The 16,627-nt window shown below is 33.9% G+C and overlaps 1 protein-coding gene across 8 annotated transcripts in view; it reads right to left on the reverse strand.

Annotated features, from left to right (window-relative positions):
• The window catches only part of ZNF644 (zinc finger protein 644), a 115,627-nt gene that overhangs the window by 15,580 nt on the left and 83,420 nt on the right, over window positions 1-16,627 (reverse strand). For 6 of the 8 annotated variants that reach the window (XM_060025426.1, XM_060025435.1, XM_060025417.1 and 3 more), the window contains 2 exons: window positions 5,225-8,262; window positions 4,437-5,042 (listed from right to left, as the gene is read on the reverse strand). In XM_060025426.1, the coding sequence (XP_059881409.1) occupies window positions 4,437-5,042; window positions 5,225-8,262 (3,644 nt within the window). Of the gene's footprint in view, window positions 1-2,401; window positions 2,525-4,436; window positions 5,043-5,224; window positions 12,673-16,627 lie in introns of those variants that run through there. The other 2 variants (XM_060025454.1, XM_060025390.1) reach the window with 2 other exon arrangements.

The raw sequence follows: 16,627 nt of genomic DNA on the forward strand, positions 1-16,627 counted from the left end.
ACAGCAAAAAAAAAAAAAAAAAAAAGAATTCTACACTTGGAAAACAATAAAGCCCATAAAAACTTCTTACTGCCATGAATAATCAGCAAAAATATCCTTTATGTAGCTCTACTGGTCAAGAAGATTTTGAAAACAAGGGGAAAAGTTTCAGAATTTCCAAGGGAGCATGTGATTTTTATGTTTCTTAAAAGTGAGTAGGGGCTGTGGAAAATACCACCCTAGACTTTCTTCAGCTTTTCATTTCCCTTCTTTTTGCCCTAGGACTGCCTAACACACACTTCGTATTTCCTAACACTTCTGATATTTTGGTTAGTATTTAATAACATTTTAAACATAGCATCTCCTTTTCTGATGCCCATAAAAATGTATCCCCATTCATCTTATATTACTTTTTCCCCAACTAATGAAACTTTTTAGATGATAAAGAGTTCATGAGAATGCACCCCTGGTCAATGGAGGGTCATTATCTGTTAGTTATAAGCAATTAATACTATGTGTTGAAGGATTTTCATATGAGATAAAGGCTTTTTTTTTTAATGGACTACAAAATCTGGACTGGAGAGATCTACCTTATTGAATATCTATGTAACGTGCCCAAATGGTCAGAATGGAACATTTTCTAAAGTCCTCTGAAATCTAATACAGCCCTAACCATTTCTTGGGTCCCTGCCCTTTCTTTTTTTTCCCTTTCTTTTTATTTTTTTTGGCCGTGCCATACAGCTTGTGGGATCTCAGTTCCCCAACCAGGGATTGAACCTGGGCCACAGGAGTGAAAGCCTGGAATCCTAACCACCAGGCCACCAGAGAACTCTCCCCTCCTTGCTCTTTCAAATTAGACTCTGCACCACAATGATCCTCACCTTGAACCCAACTTCATCTTAGGATTTTCAATTGCTTTCATCCTGTATGTGGTAGGTAATAGTGACTAAAAACAAAGATCTAGGGGTAAGACAGCCCTGATTTGAATTTCAAGTTTGCTACTATTAACTGCATAAGTTTGGACAACTTGCTTAAGTTCTCTAAAGCTCTAGTTTCCTATAAAATGCAAAGAATTATAGTACTTACAACTGAAACGGTGGTTGTGAAGATTAAGTGTTATGCATGTCAGCTGCATAGCATAGTGCCTGACGCATAGAAGTGTTCAATACAAGTTAGTGGTTATGATAACAATAATGATGATTTCCGGTTTCTACAGTCTCTTATTTTCCCTGCCTCCCTGCCTCTAATGTCTGCAATTACCTTCCAAGACTGATGAAGGCAGGAGTAACTGAAATGTCACAGTAGGAGGACTAATCCAGTAAAGTAAAACTCACTCTATTCCCCTCCTTTTAATATAAATCGTCAGCAGTCATCCCTGGTTATTGATATATAAAGTCAAAGGATACAGCAAAGAAGCAGAAGAAAGAAAGACACTAGTGTGAATACAAGTGTTTCTTTGGTGGCAAGAACATATTGGATGTAAGCCATAGGAAGACATGAGGAAGAACAAAAAAGCTGGGTAAACAACAACTAGAAGAAAGCAGAAGGAAGTGATCTAAAAGAGCAAGAGAAATAAAAAGATTGGAAGGAGAATTTTAGGCAAAAGAATTTTATGTAGATCTATTTAGAAAAGAGAGAATATTTTAAGATGTGAGACATGGGATTTGCTAAAGCAGGGTAGCTTGAAAGGCTACAAACGAAAAGAGCAAGGCATTCTGTAGGGTTTAAGAAGCAGTATTACATATGAGTAAGCTAATAAAATTTTCACAAGCTAGCAGTATGAAGAGGTATCTGCAAGGTTGGGCTAACCAACCAAAAATAACACAGAAATGTGCATGCTAACATTTATGTGCACAGCTATATTTATTAATCCTAAATATAGTTTAGGGGCATTAAAAGAAAAATCTATTCAGTTGTCAACACGGGCCATTAATAAGGCCTGCCCCTTCAAAAAGTTGATCTATAGACTAATGAAGACTCATTAGTTTGCTTAGTTTTCTAATTTAGTTACATATTTGAAATTTCACTATAATTTCTTTGCCTAACAAAGCATTTCCCTAAGCTAGAACTACAGTCTTTTTTACCAAAGAGAGATGTCTTACTAGAATCTACTAAAAAATAAATTTAAAAATCAAAAATGGTATAATTTAAAAATCAATAATAATAATGTAGACTCAAAAGTTCCACACCTCTATTAGGTTACCTTTTTCCTCAAATCAAGCCATAAGAGCTAAATGAAAAAGAATAACTTGCTTAAAATTATATCCAACAGTTTACAAGTTGCTGAAATTTAATGTTTATTCAGACTCAACTGCTGCTTACAAAAGACAGCTATAAATATCATCTGAACTAGCACCAGTCTGGTGAGAAAAAAAAGTGTATTGTATCAAACAGACTTGCTGTGTTATCTGTTCAAACATACCTGTACCAGTCAAAAGTCCAGCACTCTTCTTTCGTGCATAAGCGCGTAAGTGGTTGGACAGGCTAACAGCACTTGTAAACGTCGTATTGCAATGCACACATGTTCTAAGCTTCACAGGCATACCTATCATTCAAAAGAAAACTATAATCCAGTTCTCACTTCAAAAAGTGAAATTTTCTTAGGTAAAAGCGTGAAAAAAAGTACCACAATAAAGATGGTTTTAAAAAACGTTCATTGAATTAGCTTAAGATAAGGAGGGGAAATTAAGTTACCTATTATTAGTTTGTAGTTAGTATTTAGAGCCAACCCATGCTCTTTGGAAAGGTAGAAGGAGGAGTGTCTTGAACCCCTGAGCTCCTCTGGATTTAATATCTATTATCACTTTCTTGCAGATTTCTGTGTTACGCAGATCATTTCCTAAACCTAAAATACAATCCTATGATTTGAATAGGACAGTTCTGTTGAGAAGTTTCAAAGTTTACAACATTACCAATAAAAAAAAAAAAAACTAAAAAGTCTAGTTGACAAAGTGGTAATTAAAGTGTTTTACCCACAAAACCTTAAAAGTCTCAATACTAAAAAAAGCCTTTCTGATGAAGGCTGGGAGAAAAGGTGGTAAAACACACCACTGAACAGCTGTTAGACACAACATTTTATTCAGGGCATTTTATGTTCATTACTCTGAATGCACAATCAATAATGAAAGTTAATGATCTGAAGTATTTTGCTAAAATCTTTGTGCTAAATAAATGATCAACAAGCTAACATCTTAGTCATCACAGTAAACATGCTGAAACAATAAGAAACTCCTAACTTCTCAGACAACCCTCACGCCCCCAACATGTTTCAATTGGTTTCTTCAACATTATTGTGATAGCCACAAATATGCTTTCCCTCTCTGAAGTGTACTATATCTTGGCCAACACAGCTGACACATCTTCCTTACATTTTATCCCTCTGAAAAATGCTGAAAAGTTATCTCTGAAAGACTCTCTTCGTACAAAAGAAAGAGCCCTATTAACCAGAAGCCCATACAAGATAAATTGTTTTTCAGACCACTTAAAATACAAGGCAGTCTTTCCTCAAATCAACACTGCATTACAAATATTTGAAATATCCCAGTGTCTGCCCAAAGTAAACAAACCAGCATTACAGTAATTTTATTCATTATTAATCCATTGACCAGTTACTTTTACCTTAGATACATTCAACCCAGTGCTAAAATTATGAGATCATCTAAATTTATCTTCAACATTCTTAACCTCCAAAAGAAACCTATACAGACACAACATTTCTCTAGTCTAAAAGTATAAACCAGACTTAGCAATACCAAATAAAGTATGGCAACTTTTTATCAGCCACATCACTTGCCAATACATACAAAATATTCCTTTGAAAAGGAAAAACTATGGGTGCATAACCACTAAGCTAAACCATCTGTTTTGTTCTACTAGAACACTATAGCAAAATCTAAAACCCCAAATAAATGTTTTCTACACACAACAGTCCTCCAAAACCAAACTATCCCACAATACAATGAGGAATTGGAGAGGGAGAAGTTTCTTTGGGTTAATCACAACACACAACAGACACCAATCCATTCAGTTTAAAGAGTCTGTTTCGTTTTACCCAAGCAGTAGGAAAACCGACAACTAAAATCTTGAAAATAGTATCACTTTGGAGCACTGGCAAAAATATGACAGCCTTTTTAGTAACACTATGCTTCTAAACAACATCAACCTCCCATCCAAAGAACCATCCCCCGTCCGTGACAAATTTTATTTTTACAGATCAGCTTTTTGTTTTTGCTTTTGTTCTCACCTTGCATTGTGACCAAGAGATGAGGCACAGAGAATTCAGTGCTGATGAACATCAACTGATGATTTATACAGAAATAACAGTATAACCAATCTCTGCTCTGCAAAAAAGCAGCTTAAATAAAAGGATTCTGAAAAAGTATTTTTGACACATATTCCACTAAGGTAAACATTAACTGTGTTTAAATTATGTAAGATAGTCATAAATGTCCTCTTACCTGAGTGCATAGTGAAGTCCATTTTTTGTGGTTGATACATCAATGGACTATCTTCATTTAGTGGAAGAACACATTTCTGAACAAATCTCTTTCTTGCAGTTTGATTATGGATCTTTTGAGGAGAAATAGAAGAATTCTTTTCTTCTCCCATCCTTTTATTTTTAAGCAGTTCTATCAGTGTAAGAGACTGATTCTTTTTTCCACTAGGCAGTTCTGGCTTTGTTTCATCATATTCATTTAAGAAACTCAGCCCTTCTTCCTCTGATGCAGACACTGATAAAGCTTCAGTCTTTAGGCCATTACGGTATGCTTCAAGAGGTATAACATTTTGAGATAGAAAGTCATCACTTGATGCAAGTTTTTGAGCTACAAATGGTCTAGGAATAATACGACGACTGTTCAATGCCTTTAAGATTTTTTCATATTTTTCTTCATTTTGCATCATCTCATTCAGAACACAGATTGGAGATTTGTGAGCATCCCACTTGGTCTTTCCAAGTCTTTTCAGGTGGCCTCTAACATGATTTGATAATCCAATTTTAGTATCAAACCAACCACCACAGAGCTGACAAGTGTGTTCAGAAGTGGTTTCAGACTTCTCTATCGCTAAAAGAAAAATTTTTTAAGAGTAATATCAGAATTTTTAATAAATTGACCACCTTAAAACAAATTAACTCTGAAATATGAAATTATGTGATTCTAATAAAGGCCAAATTTGAGTAAAACCTTCAAATCCTTTGAATTCGAATATGGACATATTAGCCCAAATTATCTGCATGAAAACTTACCTTTTCTAACTCGCTTAACAGGTGTTCCTGTGCCAGTTCTTTTGAAATGTTGCATTTTGTCACTTGTGGCTATTTGTTCTGGTGATACAACATGACGGGCTTCATAGCTTAATCCTGCTCTGTGAAGATGTCCCCGGACATGATTTGACAACCCAACGCCTGTTTCAAACGTTGCTGGGCAGTAAGGACACGATTTCTTCTCAAGAGACAAATCAGTCCAGTGAAAAACAGAACTATGCTTTGACAATGAAGTTTCTGCATTTTCTAAATGCTGAGGATCGTGTATCTCATGCAAAAAGTTATTAGTTCCAGCATCTTCATAATATTCAAAATAAAAGCCATCGTTTTGATCATAACTAAGTGTAGCATTTTCTCCAGGCTCTTGACCTTCCACCTTGCTTTTAAATAGAGGGAATAGGTTTACATGTTCTTGATTAATATCATTATAGGTTTCATCTTCTATAGTCTGTGTAGTGTAGTCACCTAGCTCAACATTGTCCCAGGAACTTTCATCTTCTGTTTCATAGCTATCTTTCTTTTCAGCAGAATTAAGTTTTTGCAGAACAACAACGGTCATTTTATGCAAGAAATCTGGATAGCTATCCAAGTCTTCTCCAACAGAACTTTGCTTCTTAGATTCCTTAACTACTCTCTTTACAGCTACACGCCTGTGGTCTCTGAAGCTTTCTGGCCTTTTGGTATCAGAGTTATGAGGGTCTGAGATAAAACTATTGTTGTGAGAATTTCTTGATGATGAAAACAGATGTAAAGAATTTAACGAACTAGCTTCCTCTTTTTTGAAATGCAGAGGATATGATTCACCTGATTTTTTGATCATCCTGTAGTTTTCATATTTATGTCTATATAAATAGTTGCTATTTGCCTTGGCATTAGGTTTTTCTTTTGCTGCCTGATGGAAATACTTAGGTTTTTGGTCAATGCTGCTTTTAATCATAACAGTCTTGTGAGGAGAATTGTTTTGATTGCACACATTTACACCTGACTGGGCAATGCTTTTCCGAGCTTTTTGTATTCTGTGTGGCCGCTTATGGAATTTTGAAAAATTACTTGATTGTGAGGATGATCCAAATGTTCGCTTTACATCTTGTTTTAAAGCAGAGTTCTTTGGAAATGTTGTTGACTGTTGTTTAGTTAATGGTTTAGGACTATCAGTATCTATAGGTTCTTCGATTATGTTGCTTTTTCTTTTATCAAGTCCAAGAGGACTGTCAAATGAATCAATGCATGATGATGAATGCAAGTACTCCATGTGTTTTTTTAAAATACTCCTGGCTGAAGTAGTAAAAGGACACATCTTACATATATAGGTAGCTGATTTTTTGGATGATCCTATAACGGGGTCCTTCATGAAAGTCTTTTTTTGCGTTTTTCTCTGGGCTACATCAGAACTGACAATAGGGCATTTTACCACTGCTCCATGGGCAATTCCTCGATGGCATTCCAATTCATTTTCTGTCACTGCCATAAAGTTACACTCTTCACAGCAGTAGTACCTTTTATCTTTTTCATGGGTTTTAGCATGCTGCACAAATGTTTTAGGGCAATTGGTACCAAACACACACTGAGGGCATTGTAATCGTGCACTTCTTCCTTCATCCTGAAGTTCTTTCAATTCACGAATTTCCTCCATCAATTTCTGTCTTCTTTCTTGGTGAATAATCATATGCTTTAGTAGCGAGTTCCGATCTCGAAATGTCCGTCCACATTCTCTACAAGCATATGGCCTTGGGACGTTAAGATGCCGAAAGTGACTATTCCCATCTAAATGATACATCATATGCCTGTGGAGATGCTTTTTCTCCCTAAAGTTCACATTGCACTTTGTACAGGGGTAAAATGATGGCTCTTCGGTGCTGAAAGTAGCAGGTGACTCGGAATCACTTTCTTCACATTTCTTTTTTAAGGTATTTGAAAGAAAAGTGCCAGTATGAACAGGTGAACTGTCTTCTCCGCACTTATCTGGATTATAAATTAGATGTTGAAAAGTATCCACAGATTCCAAGTCTTCATCGGTTGATTCAGGTTTCACTTTTGATAATGTATATTTCTGTGAGTCTACTGCTTGCAGTTCTTCATTCTGTTCCATAAAGTCTACTTCTAGCATTTTTGATTTATTGGGTACACAGTTAGAATCATTAAAGCAATCCTCAGTATAACGAGTTATCTTGCTTACATCCATTTTTCGCTTTCTCTTTTTTTCTAGACCTACTTTAGAGTGAACTGGAGCTTTATCCACTGTGTCTTCATTCGTCATAAGAAACTGAATGAACTCTTTTTGGGGGTCCCAGTTTGTATCATTTTCTGACCTAAATTCATCTGTACCTGAGGAAATTCCTGTTAATGTACTGACACAATCATCTTTTACCAATAAATCTTCACTATCCTCACCCACCTCTACTTGATTTATTAAAGTGCTATCTGACTTTATATTACTCCCTACTGAATTCTGAATGTCACAACCAATTGAAGCAGAGGTAGGTAGTTTTTTAATGGAATGGGTTGGATTCTTAGCATGTGCTACATCTGATAACAAAAATAAAACTTGGTGTTGACTTGCTTTCTGTGGTGTAGAGAGCTGAAGATCAGCTGCCACCTTCAAAGTTGAACAAGATTCTGTCGTTGGCTGATCCACAGGCTGTCCAGTGGTTAATGAAACACTGCCTTTATTCATATTGGAAGTCTTAGTTAAGGAGGAGTGTGAAACTGGTCCATTAACAGCAGCTCCTTTAGGCAAGATAAAGTTTTCACTAGAAACAGTAGGAGCACCAGCATGTATAAATAGAGTAGACTGGCCTCCACTTAAGGCTTTTTCAGATTTGTCCTTTGACAGTTCTTCAGGCAGAGTGAATGTATTGTTTTTCTGAAATGATGTTTGACAATCTTTTGGTTTATGAACTCCACTCTCTTTGTCTGATATAAAACTGTTGTCATCTAGGAGTTCTTCTTTAGCACCAGTAATATCGGTGTTTATCTTCAAGTCATCCATATTGTTGGCAAGCCCATTTAACACATTTAGTCTAGAAAATGGAAAAAAAAATTTAGATTTGCATGAAAGAAAGAATATTATTAGAACGTATGGAGAGTTAAAAGTACACATTTTTAGTAGCTTAATTCTACTTTTTATACTAAGATCCCAATAATTTTTCAAGGATGAAGAAACACTTAAAAAAAACTGAAAGATTTTTAAAGGGCTGCAGTGGTTAATCTTTCCTTTGTGCTAGGTAACAACACAAAACTGCATATATACAAAATGTAGGGCAAAGTAACATAAACAAACACACACAGACACACACAATATAAATGAATATGCTACAGACTGAAAAAAATCTAAAATCTCATATACAGATTGCTAATAAGAAAATTATCTCACTTAAGTAGATTTATTAAGGGACATTCTACACTAGAGAATAATGTAAATTGTTAAATACTGCAGAAAAGTAAAAGTTTTGTCACTTAAAAGTCCATTCCCAGAGGAAGGTAACAAAATACCAGTCAGTAGAGAAGCTTACTTGAATGTACAATGTGCTATCAACATCAATGGCTAATGTATGAAACAGCATTTTTTTATTTAAAATAAGACTGCTTTGCTCTCAGTGTTTCACATTCTCCTAAAATTCGACTAATTTAAGAAATGTCTCATTCACTGGGTTTCATTCATTGCTTATATAAAATATCCTTCATTCTAAATTAGTAAAGTTAAAATTAATGAAGTTCCATGTTTCTTTAAACTTTCATAACCTGGAACCCCAAATTCTAGGCATTCCCTACTGGCAGTTATCCTATTTATGATCTGACAGTCTACTGCAATAACCTAAAAATTTTTACTCTACTCTGAAACATCATAAATGTATGTTAAGTTTTTAGTTTATTTCATATAAAATGTGGACAATATTTTTGTAGGCATTTTTGATAATATATTTAATCATTATGAGAAGACAGCAGGATATTTTAAAAGGAAAGGACACTTCTGAAAGTTTGGAAGACATACATACCATGGCTATAATTATTGCCCCTACTATGAAGAGTTTCCTTGTACCCTGTTCTTATTTTGCTCTTAGAAATGGTCACATTATACAGGAGTTGCCTATCTTCTTGGAAGAATGTAAGCTCTTTGAGGGCAGGGATAGTGACCTAGTCACCTTCATACCTCTAGAACCTAACAGGATGCTTGGCATAAGTGCTCAGGCAATATTTGTTGAATAAAGGACTAATGTGGTGAATGAATAAAAACACAAACACAACTGCAAAATCAAAACAAAAGTTCCTAAAGTATAAGAAGAAAAACAGTTTTCTTCCTATGAAATTCGGATATCTCATTCAAATAATGCAAATTCCATCATGGTTCTGATTTCTTAACTCAGCAGTTTTAGCAACGCCTTCAAAATATCCAATAATCCTCGAGTGCGATTTAAAGAACCCGCTATTTGGCAACCCTATGTACTTAATTATTCGAAGTACTGACAGAAAATTCCATATTTCTTTTCCTTTCGTACATAGTATCAAGTACAGTTTATTCATTCTCCAAATGTTTACTGAGCCCATTCTATGTGCCAGGCACTGCTCTAGTAGCAGGGATTCAGTAGGGAACATGACAGACATAGTTCCTGCGCTCAGATAAAGAATAAGGTCTTCCATTTTTCTTTTACAGTATTTTAAATTTGTATAACAAGTAATATCATTTTAGAACAGCAGGAATTTACAATTGCTATTTAGAAATTAAAACATTTGCAATAAAGTTCATTATTTCTAATATCTTTTATGGTACCAAGTACATACTTTGTAAAACATTAAATCCAGTTAAAGAATAAAAGAATTGCTTCTAATTATTTTCTTCTTATTTCACAACTCAGAGCAGCACTTTTAAATATGATCTTATTCTTTCCACAAGTGTGTTCCTTAATACAACAAATATTACAAGTAAATATTATAAATATCCTTCTTTGGCATTATTATTTATACCAACAATTATTTTTCTGCCCGTCATAGGTCTTAGAATTCTGTTTTGAGATTGGCAAATTTCCACAGAAATAAAAATAGACTTCAAATAACATCATATTCAATGATATCACTCCAAAATGGTGCTAATGCAGCACCCAGCAGGAGTCTCTACATCACACACAGAGAAGTTAAAAATGGGCATCACATAAACATGTGTTAGGAAGGAGTGTGCAAACGTCAATGAAAAGAAAAGCAAACCTTGATGCTATACTATTACCCGTTCCTGACATTTCTAATTAAGTTAGGTAGAAAAAGTAAAATGCCCAAATAGGAACAACCTCATAAATCAGAAATGGATGACAGATTTTTTTTTTAAAAAACTAGCCTGAAAGACATTTACTTTCTTTTCCTACTTATTATATTCACAGAGGTAGACAAATATATGCTCAATCTGAAAGCCTATATTAGCTTTTCTCAACAGGAAGCAACGTTGCTAACGAAGTGGTAAATTCAGTGTTAATGAGTGGCTTCACTGTTACCACCTCAGAGGTAAAACCTTCCATGTTCCATGTTCCACCCATCTGTTCTGGTGTTAGAGGTTCAGAGATGGAACAGACGCTTCCCATTTAAAGCAACTTCATTGGTACCCCCTGAACAGCAGGGTGACAAACTATGAGAATATCATGTCAGCTTGGAGATTGCATCCTCATTACCAGAATGGCTTTATAAGAGCCTTCCATAAGTTCAAAGTTTGAAGATATCAAAGGGTTTTGCTCAAAAACAAAGAAAGAATAACAGATTTTTAAATATACAAAGCACATGTAGTAAAAAGAAAAACAGAAGATCAAATTAAATATTGTGAAAATATAAAATGAGGTCTTTAACAGTCAAAGTTTTCCTTTACATCTACATAGTGAAATACACCTTACTTGCCTCCAAACTGACCATCTCTGCTCAAAAATAGGGGAGTTATTCTTTTTCAGAAAAATTTTTTATTAGCACATTAATATTAAAAATACACTGCATCAGTTTAAAAATATGCTACAAGAGGCTGAATCAGTAAGCTAGTATTTTAGCAACAATAAAAAATTCTCCTGGCTTAATTTTCAGAATATATTTCTGTAAATGAAAGTGTTCAAGATACATTTTTTCTTAACAGTATTCAAGACTCAGAGCTATTGCATTGAGATACAATATAGAACAATGGATCATCAAAATGTGTTGCACTGACCCAGAATTTTGACATCAAAAATTATTTCCCTACATTCAGGATGCTTATGGAATATCCAGGCAAGAAAGCATTTGACCTATAAGTTAATTTCACACTGTCTCAAACAGTTTTTCAACCACTTTTATATAGTTAAATATATATAAAAGAGTCATAAATACTAGGTTACGTGAATATAACAAAGGAAGGAGCATATTTGAAGGTAGGCATTATTCATTAAGTTTAAAAAGGAGAAACTAATGAATTAAAATAAACAAATTAATGTTATATTGTTTGGCCTCTCTAAATTTCAATGAAATTGCTGTATCACTTAGGATCTTTTTATTAAATGTTTAGATACTATCACTGTGTCCTCCTCCATGTAATCGTATAACCACAATTTTTCTATTAACTGAATTTTAAAATGTTCTTTAAAAAAATTCACATAGTTTATAAAAAGCTGCAAATGGAATTTTAAATCTACATAAAACATATTTCAGGTTCTGGAAAATCATAATGAGTTCTACAGCTATAACTGCCTGTAGTTATATACTGTGAGCATTAAAAAAAAGTACAAAGGTCAGATCTGTCTTCAAGATGACATCATCACTTATATGCCTCAAGCTAGACTTATTGTCTCAGAAATCTCAAACATCAGTATTTTTGCAAACTATCAGCACTTGCTATAACACCCTCACCACACTACATCTTGAGGTTACTACAGAAGAAATGAGGTGATAATTGCATATTAACATAATTATTCTGTAATCCCTGTGAGCAAGCTTCCTAGGTCACTCAGTAATTCAGATTAGATACAACCTTCCTGTCATCAAATCTATGCTGTCCACTTCCTGTTCATGAATAATTCTGTTCTCATAGAAAATTAGCTTAATTCCATTCTTTTATGTACATTATTAATTGTATTTATTGCAAGTAGGTTAATATTTTGTGGGTACTTATTACATAATACCAACCTCTGTCATGTAGTATAATTTCACAAAAAATATAGTACAATTTGCCCTCACTCTACATTAGTTCATTAATAACTACACTGCATAGCTATAAATAAATTATAGTGTTGCCCACTAGCTGAGTTAGAGTTAGGATCTGTCAGATTTTCACAAACCCCATGTTCATTTAAATTATCCTTGAAAACACACGACAACTTCAGTTAGTCATATTTTGAGATTGGTTCAAGAACAGAAAACCATTCACAACTGTCATTCTAATTGCAAAAAAAACCTTAACTGAAATATTACATCTAAAATTACTTCAGTATTTAAGCATATATATACTATACACAATGTACAAATATATATACCTGTCTCACCTAGCATACAATGCAAGTGAAGACAGAGTATACCATATATAATGATATCATCCAGGTAGTATCCTAAGCTGTATGTCACATTGACAGGAAACTCTAAAAAAATACTGAACATTTGTAAGGGTACCCAGCATATAACATGAAGAATGAAGAGAAAACCTGGCAAGTTTAATCCAACAATTAGCCAATGCAATTAGCAATCTTCAAATGTTTGAAGGTTTGGCATACAGAAGAAAAAACATATAATCAATATGTTTGAATCATAAAGATGTGGATTTTATCTCAAGATTAAGAAAAACTAGAAACAGGAACCATTCAGCATTTCAATGGGTTGTCTTACAAAAGAGTGAACTGAATGGCTCAGCAGGTTGGACTATTTGTCAGAACACTGTAGAAGGAAATACGGCACTGGAGATTGGATAAGATGATTTCTAAGGTCCTTTCTCATATGTACTATGTATGTTTAATGTTTGGTTATTACACTATTAACATTATTTGAAATAATGAGCTAAAAACAGAAGTTAAATTTATACTATTGAACTTTAAAAATATTCTCTAAATTCAAAATTACCTGAAATAATCCTGTAGTTGTAATATTTGATAAGCTGATTCTTGAACAATGAAATATGGCACTAAATGACTAACACACTGAGGTCACAGAGCTATATGCATCCCGAAAACTCGAGGTACAGAGGTTTTTTCTATTGGCAACACCAAAAATAAAAAATAGCGGGAACATTAATAATGCTTTCTTGCCAGCAGCATGTGGCACTGCCATGACAAACTAATGATCTAATTGTACCACCTACCACCAAATTACATTGAACTTGTTGAATAGTTCTGTTCCTGATGCCATGTATTATCCTCATTATTTAATAGAAAGATGTTACAAACAATAAGGTACTAGCTCATAAATAACGTAATAACACAAAGCGATTCTTGTTGAAAAATACACTAAATACTACACATAGTTTGACACATCTCAAGAAGCTGCTATATGGCAAACTGAAGCAGGTAATGCAAGGAGGAGAAAAGAAAGGGGCCCACAAAGGCATAACTTTAACAATCTGGCAAAATCATATAATAATGAGAAGCAACAGTAGTAGAAAAACAAATGGACATTTATTAATAAAAGGTTAATTTCCTAATGAAGAACTTTGCAATTGGAAGAGGCAAGGTAATAAACTGCAGCTGCAACCAAAGGAGAGTGCTAAGTCATATTCAGCACGGAATGACTGACTGTTGTGTTGTTTATGCTTTCATGTAGTCAGAACAAGATAAGTGACCATCTCAGTTTTGATAGGGTAAATGACACACATATGCACACAGCTCCAACAAGAACAATTCATGTCTTTAAAAATTAAAATGCGTGATAACTTCCTTCATATGACTTTCAAACCAATCAAACTTTTGACCACAATTTTATAATTGAGTCAAAAATGTGTCAATTCCACACTACAGAGGTACTGTGTCAACTCTGCCCTCCACCAAAAGAGTATTAAACTGCCATAAATTATTATTTTACTTTGGGTCTTTGTGTTCTTCAGTTTATGATGAGTTTGCTGTTTCTGCTTAATTTTGAGATATTTATTAACCCACCACATCCAATAAGTGCAAAAGAAGTACAAGTGTCAGAAGTCCTAGGAAGACAAAACATATAATTATATTAGAAATGAAAATAGAGATAATAATACCCAAAGTGGTAAGATAAATATATATGCATATGGAATGAACTGCTTCAGAGAAGAAATAATTCTTACGGGCAGAGAGAAATTCACCATTAAAACACTACTGTGCCTATACACTTGACAATAATCAGCAAGAAACAAGGAATACGAGAAAGGAAATTTTTGAGTACAGAATCAGTATCAATGTCAGATGTCTTTTTGCCTAGTGGTTATTCAGGGAAGGCCAGGAATTTGTTCAAGAACTCAAAAATTTACAATGTTCTAAGTGCTGCTGATGTAACTTCTGCCCCAGACATATGCGATTCCATAGGATCAAGGTCCATTAGAATAGCAGATCAAAGTTAGTGACATGACTGCAAATGCAAACAATCGTGGCTTTGAAAGAATTCCTTACAACAGTTGAAGAGATAATTTGTGCCTTAATATATAGCCTGGAACATAAGAAATGTTATGCTGGTTTCTTTCTACACTCAAACAATTTTGATAACTCTTTCAAATTCAGAGCTTCAAATATTCAACTGTATGTATTTAAAAAAAAAACTTTTGGAGATCTCAATGGTTACGGTAAAATTCTCATTATAAAAGTTCCATTAATTCATCTGCCAATCATATATTAATTAATCATATTTAGGAAACACAAAATTGTTTATGGTCTAATGGGAAGCAAACAAGAACATTCTCACATCTGGAGAATATATTATTTCCCTAAATTACAATTTCATTTTATTGAAAGGGGGGTTCAGATCACATACAAAAAATTCTGTAATTAACCTTTCACCTATATTATACATTTAAACTCTATTAAGTAAATTCAAATTTATATATATTTAGATGGGAAAGTGGGGCACTTTCATTGAGAACTAGAAAAACAAAAAAACACAGAAGTTTTATTTTCTACAAAATAATATATTTATTAAACATGAATTCTCTTACTGATATTACCATTTACTCAACTTTTCTTCTTTCCTTTCTCTAAAATCAGCCTACAAAATTCCAATTATCTTCTAAGAAAAATATTCCAAGGTAATCACTACTCTATAATTATCTTCATTTAGGATGGTAAAAAATTCAAATATAAGAAATTTGCTTTCCTTAACACAAAGTATGCACCTCTCTCATATCACTGTCCTTAAAAAAAAAGAAAGAATTATTTTTGTAAAGGCAAATCACAAACCAGCCACTGCTTTTTTCCTGATTTTACATTTGACCTAACAAGTTTTTACTTACTGCATGTTCAATTCTGGAGTTTTAATTATAAAACCAGAAGCATTTATTTATTGTGAATTTAAGTAATTACAAAATTTCACCAAAACGTTACAGAAAACACTACATTATATTTAGAAAATGCAAGTACTTATTGATAATCAAATGTGGAGTTCCCTGGTGGTTTACTGGTTTGGATTCTGTGCTCTCACTGCCACGGCCTGGGTTCAATCCCTGGTGGGGGAACTGAGATCCTGCAAGCCGCAGAATTTCCTTCAGGTTTACTCATATGGAGAGAGACTGAGGTCATGGTCAAGAGTAGCAATTTTGAACCATGAGAGACAGAATGTTTGGTTTCCATATTACCAAATCCATAAAACCAAAATGTTATCAATAGCACATTACTGTTTTATAAAAGGAGACTGAAGCATATTTAATATTGAGGTATTTCATGGAAAATTTTAATTATTTGTAACTCTAACTATCCAAATGGTATTGTTGGTAGTTTTTTTTTTTTTTTTTTAACTGTACTGCTATCTGAGGAAGACTATATAGGACACATAAGTATAAAAAACTGTTAGCAATAAAAAGCAATACATTATTTCCCCAGTGAGTAATATGAATTATTTAATAATAATATTAGGCTACAGTTCAGAGGAAGTAGAAGGTCCTATAAAATACCATGGCTAAGAAAAGCCTCACAGAAAAGAGAGAGTTTTAGATAAATTTTATAGTGCAGTGCCAAGACAATCACTCTTTGGAGGCAGACCTGCCTGGGTTTGAGAAATAGCTCCACAACGTCTTATCGTATTAGGACAAAGTTACTCCACTTTCCTTCAACTTCAAGTTGCTTCATCAATAAAATAAGAGTGGAACCTTCTTATAGGATTGTAAGGATTAAATAAGACAATGTACATAAAACATGTAGCAAAGGGCCTGTTATTTAGTAATTACTCATTAAGTGTTCATTCCCCATGACCCTTGCCATTAACTTGCTTCATGTACAGAATGATGACACT

Source organism: Delphinus delphis, chromosome 1 (genome assembly GCF_949987515.2).
Source record: "Delphinus delphis chromosome 1, mDelDel1.2, whole genome shotgun sequence".
NCBI classification, from domain to species: Eukaryota; Metazoa; Chordata; class Mammalia; order Artiodactyla; family Delphinidae; genus Delphinus; species Delphinus delphis.